Source organism: Anguilla rostrata, chromosome 4 (genome assembly GCF_018555375.3).
Source record: "Anguilla rostrata isolate EN2019 chromosome 4, ASM1855537v3, whole genome shotgun sequence".
In the NCBI taxonomy this organism is placed as follows: domain Eukaryota; kingdom Metazoa; phylum Chordata; class Actinopteri; order Anguilliformes; family Anguillidae; genus Anguilla; species Anguilla rostrata.
Window position 1 is genome coordinate 57,643,960 of NC_057936.1, and position 15,118 is coordinate 57,659,077.

General features: G+C 46.7%; 1 protein-coding gene across 2 annotated transcripts in view; it reads right to left on the bottom strand.

Annotated features, from left to right (window-relative positions):
* Positions 1–7,178: 7,178 nt before the first annotated feature.
* The window catches only part of ttll7 (tubulin tyrosine ligase-like family, member 7), a 49,593-nt gene continuing 41,653 nt past the window's right edge, over positions 7,179–15,118 (bottom strand). For both annotated transcript variants that reach the window (XM_064333414.1, XM_064333413.1), the window contains exons 20-21: positions 13,068–13,241; positions 7,179–9,072 (exon numbers count right to left, since the gene is read on the bottom strand). In XM_064333414.1, the coding sequence (XP_064189484.1) occupies positions 8,952–9,072; positions 13,068–13,241 (295 nt within the window). In that variant the 3' untranslated portion in view covers positions 7,179–8,951. The remainder of the gene's footprint in view (positions 9,073–13,067; positions 13,242–15,118) is intronic.

Genomic DNA, 15,118 nt, shown 5'->3' on the forward strand with positions numbered 1-15,118 from the left:
AGACTCCGACGCCGCCTGTAACAGAAACAAGAGCAGCATTGCTTGAGCAAACATGGTGCAGTTTTAACCATTGCGAACCCGTGCGGGTGGTTTAGCAGGCTACTCAGTATCCTTCATTTTAATAAATGCTATGTATATAAGATACATTCAATGTTCCAAGAATATTTAGCGTTCCAACGTTTATAATCAATTCGCAATTATGCAATTACACCGATTTAATCCGCTACAATTAATCCGATAATTATCAGTTAATACAGCTTCTCAATATAGATTATATTGCGTTCGTTTTTAGAATAATTGCATGAGGAAAAATACAGAAATTTGAAATGTGAAGCCTGTTCAGCATTTCATTTTTATCTTCTCTTACCAGGCTCTTTTTCTCTCAACCCCACAAACCCATCTAACAACGGGCACGTGGTCAAAAGGTGCGGTACACGGTACGACTGGAGACAGAAATCAGAGGAAACACGGATTGGCCAGGCCGCGCGTGAGGTCTCTTTCATGTGCGGTGCGCCGGGGCCACTGGCCCGCCCTTCTCTCTCTCTCTCTCTCCAGAACGCTGCCTCTGGCTCTGTGGTGCGTGGTCCGGGAGAGAGGCTTTACGGGCTTGACCCTCTGTTAGGCCTACTTCACGCTGCCCTCAGCCCACTTTCGCTCAGACGTGGGAAACGCATTCTGAGATTTTTATTTATTTATTTATTTTTTTTGATGGAGGGATTTAAGCACAGCGCTCCCCTGGGTTTCTTACTCAGCACGGGATGAACGTTCCTTATGAGGCGGCCTCAGACGGCTCCTCTCCTGCCTTCCGCGACAACAAAAACACTCGTCACCCAGTCGGATTTGCCGTAAGGAAGGGTGAATTCAACTGGAGACAAGAATAGGTGATATTTAGGAATATAGTTCTCAATTTAAGAGACAGTGTGGATTCATCCATCCATCTATCCATTATCTATACTTGCTTATCCTGGGCAGGGTCACAGAGGTGCTGGATCCTATCCCAGCGTGCATTGGGAAAGAGACAGGAATACACCCTGGACAGGCCGTCAATCTGTCACAGGGCAGTGTGGATTCAACTGATGGATTTTCAACTTTCTCCAGGCATTGGAGCAGTGCATGTCACCATCCACAGCTAATTATTAAATTGACTAAATGCAAACCAATACCTGAAAGAAATGTTGTTTTTTACTATACATGGTTGAAAATCATTTGAAAGCGCATTGCTTTAATCCTAAATGTACACAAACTTCCATTGCAGATGTGCCACAGAAACATCTACTGATCAGATTCTGCAGCTTCCAAAGCAAGATTCACCAACAAAAAATCAGCCTTTTATATCACAAAATGAAAACAAAACATGAATCCAGTTTTTTAGGTTACCATACAGTCATCCTCCAGAATCACAGGCTTTTAAATTACACAGGTGACCACGCTGCATGATTTTTTTTTAATGAATTACAAATATTCTGGTGACATTTTCTATCAAAATCATGCTCTGGCATTATTCAACAAATCTAAAGTGAAGGGCCTTTTAATTCAATTTTCACTATTCATGTTTTCAGAGTTGAAAAGACTGCCCAGAGGTAAATTCAGAAGGAACGCTGCTGCAGTCTAGCGTTTCTGTAATGCTAGTCACCAGTTTCATGCCCGTTAGGTAAAAGGTAACACGTGATGATTTTGAATAAGAAGGAGAAATGTAGGTTCTGAGATTGCAAACCGAAATCCAAACATAGCCAGCAAGAATCATACTTTGAGTGCAGCAGCAGCATTGTGTGTTATATTGTAGACTTTAATTATACATTTAGGATTTCTTAATTTGTTTAAATGTTCTTTACTTTGAGAAGTGTCCTCAATAGAAACAATTAAATAAAAAACACCACTGGCTTCGACACGATTGCCAGTAGATGGTTTGATGATTTCCAGGAAAATCCACACAAGCTTATGTAAGCAGGTGATTTGGTTACCATAGCAATGAAAAGATGAGCCTGATACCTGACGAGACTGTGGGAAGGCAGGGAATTTAGATTTCATTAAAATCATGTATTGAGCAAACGTTCACTTTAACAAATGCAATTCTCGAAAATTAATTGCCACATTTAGTTGTAATTCAGTACATTTTTTTGCGTAAAATTTGAGGATTCATTGGAATATTTGATATGAATCAAAGGAGTATGTTTTATAACAACATTAATCAAGCCAGGGGGTGAAATCGCTCCCAATACATTTTAGGCACATAAAAGTCAAAGATGGTCTATTTTTTAAACAATTTCATGTGGAATGCAGTACCTTTTTCACCAGAAAAAATAGTGGAAAAAAATCTGTATACAACAAAAAATGGTGTTGCATAAGAAAAGGTGAACCAGAAAATCCAGATTATATTAATGTATCATATTTACAGCATAATAATTAATTCTACATACGAGGGCATTTTCTATTTGCTGAAAATATCAGAAAATGTATATATATATATGGCAGCCATTAAACCACAGATACTTGGTAAATCAATAGGGATAAAAACAATAAAAAATTTGAGAAACTAAGGCACCAAGGGGAAGGTAGATTTGTAACGTAGCGATGATCGCCAGGGTGCTGCACGGATGGCATGAATGTGATTCTCTGCACACCCCTCCCACCACCAACCCTCCCCCCCCCCCCCACCCCCCTTGTCCCCAAGCCTCCCCACCATCCCCCCTACCCCACCCCCCAGGATGCTACACCATGTTCAATTGAGGATGCAAACGCTTATATCCATACCACTCTTCAATGTTTTCTGCATGATTTCCTCTGCCGAAACAGTCCTCTAAGAGAAAGGAATATAAATGGAGTGTGAGATATTGTTTACCTTTCACAGATCTCAGTAGGGGTGTCACAGTGCTTTCATTTTACTTTTCCGTTTCAGAGTGGATTTTCTTAATGATATTGGATGGAGTGAAGTTCAAGGAAAAGTCTGTAGATCAACAGAATACTTGAATGCCTGAGGTAAAAGTAGAAAGCAAAGGGCCCAATTATTTCAACTTGATGACCCTGGAACAATCACTCAATTATTGAGGCAAGTCTGAGAAAGGTTTGCTCTGAGCAATAGAATAGAAAAGAAAATGGCATACCACAGAAATGGCAAGCACAATGCTAAACCTAATTGACACCACTTTACCTTGGAACGCATTTGAAAAATATTTGGAGACCATCCCAAGTTACAGTGTCAATAACACAATGACACTGACATATTTTCAGCAGCTCATGCCTGCATGTATGTCTTCAGCAAAATATTCAATGCAGACATTTCCTTAAAGCATGAGTATCACACTCTGGGCCAAATATCCAAGATTTCAACAGCATCTTCCTAGAAAAAGTTTAAGGGGGGGGAGGGGGGGGGTTAGAACTTTTGGAAGACTTGGAGAAGGCGATAGGAATCTGTCTGCATCTGTCTTCAGGCAAGTGAAAACTTTAATACTTCTGCTTCCAACTCATCAAGTGGTGAGAAGATAAGAAGCTTCAAGATGATTCTCTACATAATGCATAATATTTATTGCCATATTTCCCTAAAATCAACAAATTACTACCCACCCTCCAGGGGAATGGAGATGCCAGTTTTGTCCATGGTTAAGTGTTGATACGCTCTTTCCCAAATATACACAACCACACACTGAAGCGGACAACCAGGCACATTCAAACATACAAGATGTGTGAGAGAGAACAGAAAAATATCAAAGATATGCACTTATGTATACAAAAATATACAAATATTTAAATATACAAATATACAAATAATAGTGCCTTAACATCTGTACCGCCCACACTCTTTTACGTTTAGATAAGATCAAAGATAGACTGAGGTCAAAGATACCAAGCTAATATAATCCTTAAGCCTGAAAATGAACAGTAAATAAGCAACAGCATTCAGATGTGCAAAGCATCTGAACCCTTGTTTTGGTACAGATTTGGTATGTATAAACATATAGAAGCAGAATTTATTTTTAAACAAAAAAACTATAGAATGTGTGCGTGTGTACATGTATAGAATTATAACAGCTGAGCACCAGAACCTGCTTTCAATTACAAAAATACATGATTCTACAAAGAGCATTTCTCTGGAACAGCAGTCACAACCCAGAAATCTCTTCAACAAGTTTTGAGTACAGCTTAACCTACATTTCTGATTTTCAGCTGGGAAGACAACTGCAGAGTCCCCAGTCTAGCCATCTCAATCTGGCTCTCTAATCACCCCCCCAAGTTTGAGTGACTAATTAAAGTCATTGCCTCTCCATCGCAACCGAATGCTCTGAAAACAAAATGGCTGCTGTTAATCACCCTGGCCCTACACCTCAAAAACTGGAGAGGAATTTAGCAAAAACACTTTTATAATAAAAAAAAACACCAGGTAAAAGACACCGTAGCAACACAGGACATTATCTTCAGAGGAGCGCGAGAAGTCGAGTGACCGCCAGGTTTTTTTTTTTTTTTTTTTTTTAATAGCAGAAGGAGGGAAAAAAAAAAGATGAGTGACAGACTCCGCAGACATACGGTAAAGCCGTCACGCGGTCGCGCGAGTTTCAGGTGCGTCTCCCCGCTGTTCCCGAGAGCGCGGGGTTGCCGTAGCGATCCGGGCGCGGGAGCGAGCGCGCAGAGACAGCTGCTCCCGAGCTCCCCGACGCTCAGCAGTCGACTAATGGGCAGAGCCGCTCCGTCTCATGTCTCTGAGCCTGGCTGGAGGGGATGTATTGATAATATCCGCGCGGATGTCTCAATCCCCAGTAGGGCCGAGCCGGGAGAATCCCCGGGCAGAGGCTCGCTCTTCCCCCCGCAGTCCCTTTCACAGACTGACAGCGCGCACCTTAAAGAGGGGATGAGAGGCGCGTAACAAGAGAGCGGGAGGGAGGGGAAGACCACTCAGCGGGTCCTGCACTTTGGGCTGTTAGAAGTGATAATGCGGAGAGAGGAAACCTGGGGAGAGCCAGCTCAGCCGGCCCTCTTGTTAGGAGCGGGTTTCCCCTCCCGCTCTTTAAAGTTTCACTTTCATTGAGACTGCATTACATTAGCGCCTCTATTTTTATATTCCCCTTACGAATGCCCAAGGGAGCCGAAGGGAGTACCCGTGGATGTGAGCTATGTGGGGAGTTCAGGCTCGGGGCTTACTGTCACCCTGTGGTTTGAACAAAGTGCGTGTGGCTTTTTCTGTGTGTTGAACCGAGCGCAGAGCAGCAGTTTTTTTTGTGTGTGCTGTGCTGCCTTTGACAGGGACAGTCGCACTGGGTCCCTGGCACGGAGTCGGATCACTGTGGGGACTGGCAAGGTCAGGTCAATCCGTCCAAGCAAATAATTTAACCGTGTTACTGCGGCCATTAAAATATACCACAGCGTAAAAAAAAACACGATGGCCAGACTTTCCTTCAGCAAACGACGAACCCGGTTTAATCTGTTGATGCATCTTCCCCCCCTGTAGGAGGGTTCTGACCTCACAAAGGGTACCGGTGAGCTTTGAAATTACACTGAAATTCATTTTTTTCCCCCTGCTGGGATGGGAGGACCAAGGGTTGCGTAGTTCAGCCTCGAGGATAGGAAGGAAGAGGGGACCCTTCGATTGTCGTACAAATGGCAATATCAGGCTTGCGAGGGCCTGTGAAGGCAGGGGAACGTGTATCCAGCATTTCGTCTGTTATCTGGAGCGAGTAGGGAAGACTCCAGCTGAGAGAGATGTTGCAAATGTCTGACACTGATAATGTGATGAAGGAAGTCACACTCCCCTCCTCCTCCTCCCTCAGCTCACACACAAAACCGCTCGTGTCTACAAATGAAATCACTTGTTGTTCCGCCAGGTCTGCCCGGGCCCGTGCTGCCAGTTATTCCCATTCAGAGTTTATCTGCATATTAAAAAATATATATATTCACATTCGCCGAATAAATACAGCGAACGCAGTCAACTGTTCAGTCTTCCCCTTTGACTGTTAAGACTCGCAAAACAACAAAGTTTAAAGACTGTCAAGAAACACTAACACCGGAGGAGCCAAAGCAGCCGGATTTATTTCGACAGGCATAATTTTTTCCCCCAGTTTTCTTTCCTTCGCAGTCAAAAATCTAAATTAAGAAGAAAAACAGCCAGCTTGGAAAAGCAGCCACCAGTTCCAGTTTTTTTTTTTTTCTCCCCTCCCCCAGTCGTAGTTTGCCGCATTTGGACCACTTCTGCCTCACGCTGCGCCGCTTGAATATTTCACAGACGGGCGGGGACGGGCGTCGGCGAGCTTATGTGTTTATTAAAAGTGGGTCAACCGCAGGGACCTCGCTGCTCACAAACTACCCGCTGACAGCTCTGCTCTGGCTGGACAAGTGCAGGTGCAGCCAGGCGCCGGGAAAAAAAAAAAAACGCCAGGGTATTTTTGGAGAGAGCAGGGGGGGCGGTTTAGAATTCAAGGTCCAACGTTTACTTATTTTGAAGTTTCGGGAGGTGTTTGAGGAGGAATTCAAGGTCGTGATCTACACTCTGGCGGCTGACAGAGCGGAGGGGCGGGAGGGGGGGGGCGACGGCCCGCGGCACCGGGCAGGAGAGCAGCGGAGGCTGGCGTGTGGCCGAACGGCGTCCTGACACCCGGAGTGTAAATAAAGGCCTGCAGAAATCGCCGCGAAATCACCTTCATTTCCGCGCTTTCGGGTCAGGACAGGACGTGGCACGGCCGCGGCGGAGAACCAAGCCCGGCTGACAGCCAGCGCGGAGGCGGGCAGAGAGAAACACATCTCCCCGCCCGGCAGCCGAGACGCAACGCGCGATAGGGATGTGCGAGTCTGCGGCACGGACCCCTGCGCATTCCCTGTTGGCTGAGCGGAAATGGCCACCTGAGGGTCTTTGGGGTCCGAGGGGAAGGAACTGCCAAGCGTTTGGAACGTATTTAAAAACTTCAAAAGAAAAACTGGCGGTTAGATTATCCGTAATATCCCATTACCTGCGTGCTCAGAAGACACCCTTCAATGGGCGAGGCGCGCCGTACGTCTCACACTTTGCATACCGCCCGCGCGTGTCACTGAATATTTATAGAAGCAATTTGGGTTCTTTGCTTGAGGGCACAGAACAGAGGCCCACCTGAGATTCAAAACTGCATCCACCTGGTTACAACCCAGTTCCCTAATCCTCCACGCTGCCAGCCCTCCGTGTCACCCGACGAACGAATCCAATTAAACCAGGGAAGCGGCGGTGTTGTTTGAAGCATTTTATTGCTATGTAAACTTAAAATCCATATCCTCAAAGGAAATATACAGCCGTACTTTACATATATGCAGGCAAGATAAAAATGTTTGGCATTGTTGAATGACACAATTGGGGGGAAATGAAAGTACGTATATTCGTAGCACAAGGTCAAATCCATTCGGAGAAACCTTTTGAAACTGACTTTACCTCGGGGTTAGCCATTAACCATTAAAATTAAATAATTTATACAACTGAACACAGTGTCCCTACAATGTACATATATAACTTATGTATAGAATATGATTCCATGGACATTATTAATACAAACTAAGGAGAAACCTACTGCAATTAAGCACATTTTTAACCGTAACGATGGCCAATTACCATTATCACTGGTTGTGCTTCATGTTGGCATACCACTGTTTTGCACTGGCACTTACACCTGATGGAGTAAACATGGGACGCAGCTGCTAAAACACTGTATGGCATAACTGGCATCAGTCAGGGAGGAAACAATGCACTTTGGTTACAGCTGGGCATACTGATCAAATCTAGTGTAACCATCTTCATAAAGAATGCTTTTTCCTCATACAGTAAATAGGTACCTTAAATCCATGATATTACCACTAAAAGACAACACATACATGTATTTTAAAAAAACAACAAAAGAACTTAAGTTACTTAATGCAATTGCAACGCAAATTAATTCAAGTATTTCCCATGAGCAGTTGGCTCTTATCCAGTGCGGGTTAGGGAATCAGCAACTGGTTTTCATGCATGCAAACAAAAAATAATGCAAACAACAGCAGTACACCAAGTCCCACCTTAACATACTGCGAGGCGCATGTTCAACACAACATTCTCTAAGGCGTCTGTTGGCTCCCTAATGTGCAGCCGTACGTTACATAACTAAATGTGAGATCAAAAAACCTCGCTGTTTTCTTCGTGGATACCGCCATCTCCTCCTCTTAACTAAAATGCTCATATTCGGTCTCGGACTCGAAATCAATGAACTGAATTACTGAGCCAAGACTCTTAAGCTTCGCAGTTATTGGGCAGATGATGTGTAGGCTCAGACTGTATTTACGGATCTGAAAGCCTTTCGGGTTCTCCTGTATCGTACCGAATGGAAGCTGCACTAGGGGCATATGGATCATAAAAGCAGCTACTGTATATAATATTAAGACCAGCGCATCTAAACATGTTATGACCATTTAAAAAAAAAAAAAAAAAAAGCACCAAAATTATTTTGCATTCGTCATTAACCGCAAAAATAAGCAATTTACATCCGTTTTCTCAAACAGGGGATTACCTGCATTGTCATTCCATCTTCAGAACATTCTGGTTTTCGTGGAATATGTTACATCTCAAAATAAATGAATACTTTTGTCTTTTGTTTTCCTTTTCATTTTTACAGTACTGTGACATCTGTACAGCGGACAGGTAGCATACAGCAGGCTTTACTGGACGGCGCGTCTGGGACCGGTACAACTTCTGCATATGATGTGGATGTGGTAGTGCTCGGGGGTGAGGGGTGGGGGTGGTGAGGGGGTGAGGGGTGGGGGCGGTGTGGGGGGGAGGGGGTGCACAGTTCCGTCCGTTCTTGCTCTCATTCGGCACAGCCTTTGACACGGGCGGGGTCCGGTCCTCCTCAGCTGGAGTGTTGAGGGGCTCCGGGAACAGATAAATCTGCCAATCTGCAGAGCTGGGAAACAGCTTGTAGCACTCCGTCCATCCCTCCCTCCCTCCCTCCCTCCCTCCCTCCTCTTCTCTCCTCTCCTCAGAACTGCCCCATCCTGGTGGTGAACAGGCTGCGGGAGCGGGGCAAGGCCGAGGAGACGCGTCCGAAGCTGGAGGAAGGCCACTTCATAATGAACTGGGAGGTCACCGGCAGCAGATACCTGGAAGGGGCGAGAGGACGGGACGGGAGAGGCAGTGAGCGGATTTGAAAGACGGGAGAGGTCGAACGAATCAGAGATCAGGCCGCGCTAATCCAAAGGCACGGAAGCCCCGACACGGCACCCCTGCGGCTCCTCTGCGGCTCCTCGGAAGGCTTCTCCTTTTATCTCCCGGCCATTTTCTACGCCGAGCCCCTCGTTCAGTGAGTTCTCCGCGGCAGAAATGAACTGAGCTTGTCGAGAGGGATTAAAGGTCACGTGGTGAGCATAAAAAGTGTCTGAATCTCTAAATGGGTACAGGGACACCCCCCCCCCCACCCACCCACCCCACCCCCCGACCGCGGACGCGTGATTAGATAATTAAGCCCAGGAAAGGGACAGCGAGGTTCGCGGTACACGACGGCTACTGACCTACATGGAAAAGGACCAGAATAGCAGATCGTTCTGCTGCTGTCAGATGTCTCACCAAGGCCAGTTTAGCCTGGCAGCCTACTTCAAACACAGAGATCTTCCACCTGCAGACATCGGTACATTTATTACTTAATTAAAGCACAAAAGGCGGCAGGGTCCAGGAAAAAAAAAATGTTTAGCGGCCTGGGAGAGGGAACCGGAATTTAAATTTTGGCATTTTGTCGAATACGCACCATCCAAGTCTCTGAACTGTAGGGTATAATTGTTATTCACGTTTTTATCTTTTTTTCACTAAGTTGGTCACTACCCCCCATCACTGGGAGGTAACTCAAAATATTTTACCACCGGTTATTCACAGGCAGTTCTTCAAGGACAGCGCTCCAAGCCACACGGCTCATTTTAGCGCTGCTGATTAATTTAAAAAGCAAGTAATCACATCACTCTCAGCCATGCCCTCGCTGAACAAAGAAGCAGCTATCCTGAGCACTTCATGTGTTCGCACGGTGTGCTGCATACTCATACAGTACATATCTGCCCCGATACGTGGGATATTGAGACCTTGTTGCACCACTGAGACCTTCCATTCTTCTATATAATATGCCATCACAACGTGAGAATAAAGCTTTAAAAAATGGTTGAAAATCCCATTGCTGGTGCAAATATTATGTAAACAATGCACACGTAAAATATAGGCTATAGTACAATAAACCTCAGAGGTCCAGCTATAAATATGTACTAACTTCCAATGGGTTTTAAACTCTGGAGGAGCTCCTTGAAAAGGCAAATACATGTTACTAGCATAATTCAGCGCGGCGCTGAAAATAATTCTGGGGTACTGTAATAGAGTCCACGCCTTCCTTGTAAAACGTCTCCCTGACAAATTAACAGACCTGCTTCTTTTAAGTATACCAAAAAAAGAACTGCACAGAAGTCATCGTCTGCAACAGAGCTCTACCCAGGAGAGTTGGCAATATTTAAATTAACTTCATTTAGTTCAAGTACAATGTCCTTGAAACTACTCAAGTGAACCACAGGTACTTGTCAAATGCCTTCTTAAAATGTACTTTGACTACCTTTGTCTCAACCATTCATTGGGGAACAAGGCAGAAAGGAGCAACATTTTTTCACCTTTGTCTTTACAGAGCTGGATTGCACTGGATTTCATATATCAAAACATAAAAACCTGCCTTTGCAGAACTTGTTTTGCATTTACTATTTTTCTAAAACAGACCTCCTGTTTGGTCAATTATTGTACTGTTAGCATTATTTGGGCTTTGATAGAGCTTTGGTTTGGTCAGCCTAGTGTTGGTGTTGAGCTGGGTTTGGGTTGATGTGTATTTCCTACACCATTTTCTCCATGTTGAACACGGTCAACAAAGCCAAGGAAATGTTTACCAACAAAAACCCACACACATTTAAACATCAAGAAAATGGCGGTTGGTATCGCTCGATCTCTGCTACAGTCTTTCAGAGAATCCTGCATGCACAGTAGTAAGCAGCTTATTACGAATTTCTATCACTCAAGTTGGGCTGCGGGACGATGTTTAATTGGATCCACGTAACTCTTTCCCCCGGTCGTAGTCTTTTAATCATCCACAGAGACTTTAAGAAAACCTGCTGGTTCGGAGCCCCCCGGGACCAGTCCCTCTGCACCACTGGTTTCTAAGCGCAATCCAGAGTGAAAGGGCCGCTCTCATTACATTCACCTCAACGCAGCATCCTCAGGTTTCACCTACAGGCGCTCTGTTTCAAAGTCTTCATCCAAGAAGAACTGCCGCATACAACTGGTTAAACTATTGATGAAATTTGTTTCTTCATCAAACGGGACAAAGGCCTTTCATAAAAGCAATAATGCAGTAAACTGAAAGGGGGGCGGCTTTTGTCGAAACCGAATCTCGCACGGTACGGATCTGGGCAACAGGCGAGGCTCCTTCTATATGTTTTTAAACGCATTCAGAAAAATGTTTAAATTGTACTTTGGAAATGGCGTGAAAAACGCACTGCAAGCATTCCAGAACTCGTGAGAGCTGACACGGTAATTGAAGTTGTGACAGGTAAAGTTATTGTGGAGGTGTCAGCGCGCGTCAGTCTGGCGCGGACTCCAGCTCCAGCTCGAGCGCATTCTGAGACCCGCGCCATTACAAAGGAACCTCTAATCGAGCTGAGTGGTGCTTAAGCTGGAACAGGGCTGTCTGCGAAAATAAAAGCCCCCGTATGGCGCTCCCCCTCTGTCCCCCTCTCCAGCCGACTTCGGAGACGCGCGTGTCGGCGCTGGAGGGCGAGCGGCGAGCGGGGGCGGTTTGGGGGCTTGGGGCGCACTCCGGAGTGAGGGGACGAGTGGCTGCGGAGGGGGGGTCACGGGCAGCTGGCGCTCTCCTCGTAATCAGGCACGACTTTCCAAAATAAGGCAAAGCATATGCCCCTAATGGAAAAATAACAAAGTTCACTCTCCATCGGTTCCACAAGTGGGTGGGCCGAGGGGAGGGAGCGTTTCCCCCCCCAAAGTGCTCAAATTAATTAAAAGCATTAGGCAGAGGGGAGATGCGCGGCGCTTACGAGTGAGCTAAGTGTGGAGAGGGCTGGAGAGACGATGTTCTCTTTCGGGGGAAGGGCAAGGGGAGGTGACCGGAGAACATCCTGAGCATGCTCACACAGTCAAGTGTCCTTTATAGGCTGCGCTCAGACACAGCGTGCTGAAACAGTGGGGGGGTGGGGGGGCAGGGGGCGGGGGAGTGGGGTGGAACACAGCGTGAGCAGGCTATAGACAAGGGGGCATTCCCAAATTGAGCAAAAAGGGTTCTTTTGAAAACCTGCTTGGAGGAGCGCGGTGGGAGAGTCGCTGGCCGAGGCAGATCCTGCAGCCAGTGGCACACTTCACCGCGGTCCGGCGATAGGAGCATACGAAAGAGAGAGGTGTTTTAACGGATAATAAAATCCATTAAACTACAAGTCCCATAAATGACTGCCACAATATAAGAGATTTCTAAATCACAGATGGTTATAGATGGACAAATTAGCATCCCATTTAGTGCTTCCCAGTAACGACCGTCCCAGTCATTATCGGACAAATAGCCACATCCATAAAAAGACTACAGTACAGGGTCTATGGAAAAGCAGACATAAATGTATTGCCATTCATACAAGTTGCCGAAGAATATGGGACACAGTGGTACTATTAAAGATTTCAAACCTTTTAACTTTAATTTCCTACTAAATTAAGCCTCTGTTAACAATTAGTGGTTAGAAATTCCCATTGTCCCACAACATGTCACTAAGAACCCTGCGAGGCTGTTATGATAATGTTTTTACTTAGATGCTTTTAAATTGAATGGCGTTGGGTAATGCTCATTGTGCGAGCGCGCCAATTCCCATAAGGTCATTCAGCCTGCCGCTGATCTGTTTCATAATCGGATTAATCTAGTTCCAGGGGGGGCGTGCTAACCTGACCACTTATCCCCAAGTCAGGCGCTCCGGGGGTCTTTACCTCCCGTTCAAAGCACCCCCGCCGCGGAGAGAGCGCCGCTTTGATCGCCGCGTCGCGATTCGCCGAGGGGGTGGGGGGTGGGGGGGCAGGGGGGGCTGCTCACCTGGTGTCGTCCCACTCCGGGCTGAGGCCGGTCAGGGAGCCGCGGGAGTCGGCCACGAACTTGTAGACCACGAGCAGGCAGTCGCGGCACAGCTGCACCAGCCTCTGGCAGCACTGCAGCTCCACCGGCGACACCGCCTCGCTGCTCTTATTCAGGATGGTCTCCCACGACGACCTGCGGGGGAAGGGGGGGGCAGCGCACAGAGCGGGGCGGACGTGAGCACGAGCACCGCCACCCGAGCATATCGCCTTTATTTAATGTCCCCCCGTCTCTCCCGCCCTTTCACGGTCGCCATTTTGTAACCCACGGCGCCAGAACACAGGTCGGGTTCTTTGTTCCTTTGAAGACGGAGCAGTGCTATCAAAGGGCCCTCTTTCAGCCACTGAGTTCTGGATAGTTTTAACTGTTCTGTAACTCCCGCGAAACTTCAGATCTTAAGTTCACATTACACTGCAAATCATACTTAAAAATGTGCTCTCTCTCTCTCTCTCTCTCTCTCTCTCTCTCTGCATGACAATGCACTCCCGTTGAGATCATTCTCCCGCCAGCTGCCTGCGTCCTCCGGAGCCCGGTCTGATTAAACGCGAGCAGCGTGTGGCGCTCGGGCCTGGTGCTAATCCCCCGGCACGCAGACCCTCATCAGCTGAAATAAAACCCCATCCGAAAGGCCGGGCGAGCGGGGCGGCGCGGCCGTCTGTCAGTCACAGCCCCGAGCGCAGGGGCCGGCTCCAGGCAACTCGGGAACCCCCCCGAGCAGACAAAGTTGCAGCTTTACTTTTTAAAATAAAATTTTTTAAAAAACCCCATTTGAAGAAAAACCTTGCGGTCGTCCGCTTCCAGATAAAAAGCAGCCGACACAGTTTGCTTTGTGCGATGATATGATTATGCTAATGCATACGTGGACATCTATAGGCATGTGAAGTGCTGAAATAACTAACATGCTTTTAAAAAAAAACTTCAAAGGCTTCTGTAACGACTAACATTGTCAAAGCCAGAGCCTGTGAATAAGTGAGTCCTCAGCCTGTCTGACCTAACGGTCGTGTCTAAACAGCGCGGTGTTTTAATCGTAATTGGCGTCACATCACACATCTGATGGAGACCGTTACGGTCGCTAGCGGCGCGCTCTCAAAGGCCCTTGTTCTCCAGGATGGTCCCACGTTAATGGGCTGCTTTGATATCCGTTTCCTCTGAGCCTGGAAGGGGCCCACCAGTCAGGTAGTCTCCAAGTCTACACTAGGTAACTTCAATCAGCCAACAACCTTTATACGTACATATCACACAGGGCAGTCTCTATGACCAAGTCTACACTCGGTAACTTCAAGCAGCCAACAACCTTTACACATACATATCACACAGGGCAGTCTCTATGACCAAGTCTACACTCGGTAACTTCAATCAGCCAAGAACCTTTATACATACATATCACACAGGGCAGTCTCTATGACCAAGTCTACACTCGGTAACTTCAATCAGCCAAGAACCTTTATACATACATATCACACAGGGCAGTCTCTATGACCAAGTCTACACTCGGTAACTTCAATCAGCCAAGAACCTTTATACATACATATCACACAGGGCAGTCTCTATGACCAAGTCTACACTAGGTAACTTCAATCAGCCAACAACCTTTATACATACATATCACACAGGGCAGTCTCTATGACCAAGTCTACACTAGGTAACTTCAATCAGCCAACAACCTTTGCACACACACATATATATATATATCACACAATTTTAGGGCTAATCATATCTGTGTGTGTCGTGTCATGATGTTGCATCAATGGCGCTCCTCGCCCTGCTTTCGCCGAGCTGAAACCAGATTTGATTCGCCGTCTCCACGCCTGAACAACGAGGGCCCGAGCAGGGCGAAGAACGGAAGAGAGAAACGCGGGCTGGGAGAGGGGAGGGGCGTCTCCCGAACGGGGTTCGCTCGCGCGCCTCTCGAAGGACGCGCCGCACGAACGCGGCGCTGGCGTACGTGCGTACCGCGATGCACCTCGGGCCGAGGCCGCGCTCCGCTTTTCCCGGAAAGCGTTTAGCACGGG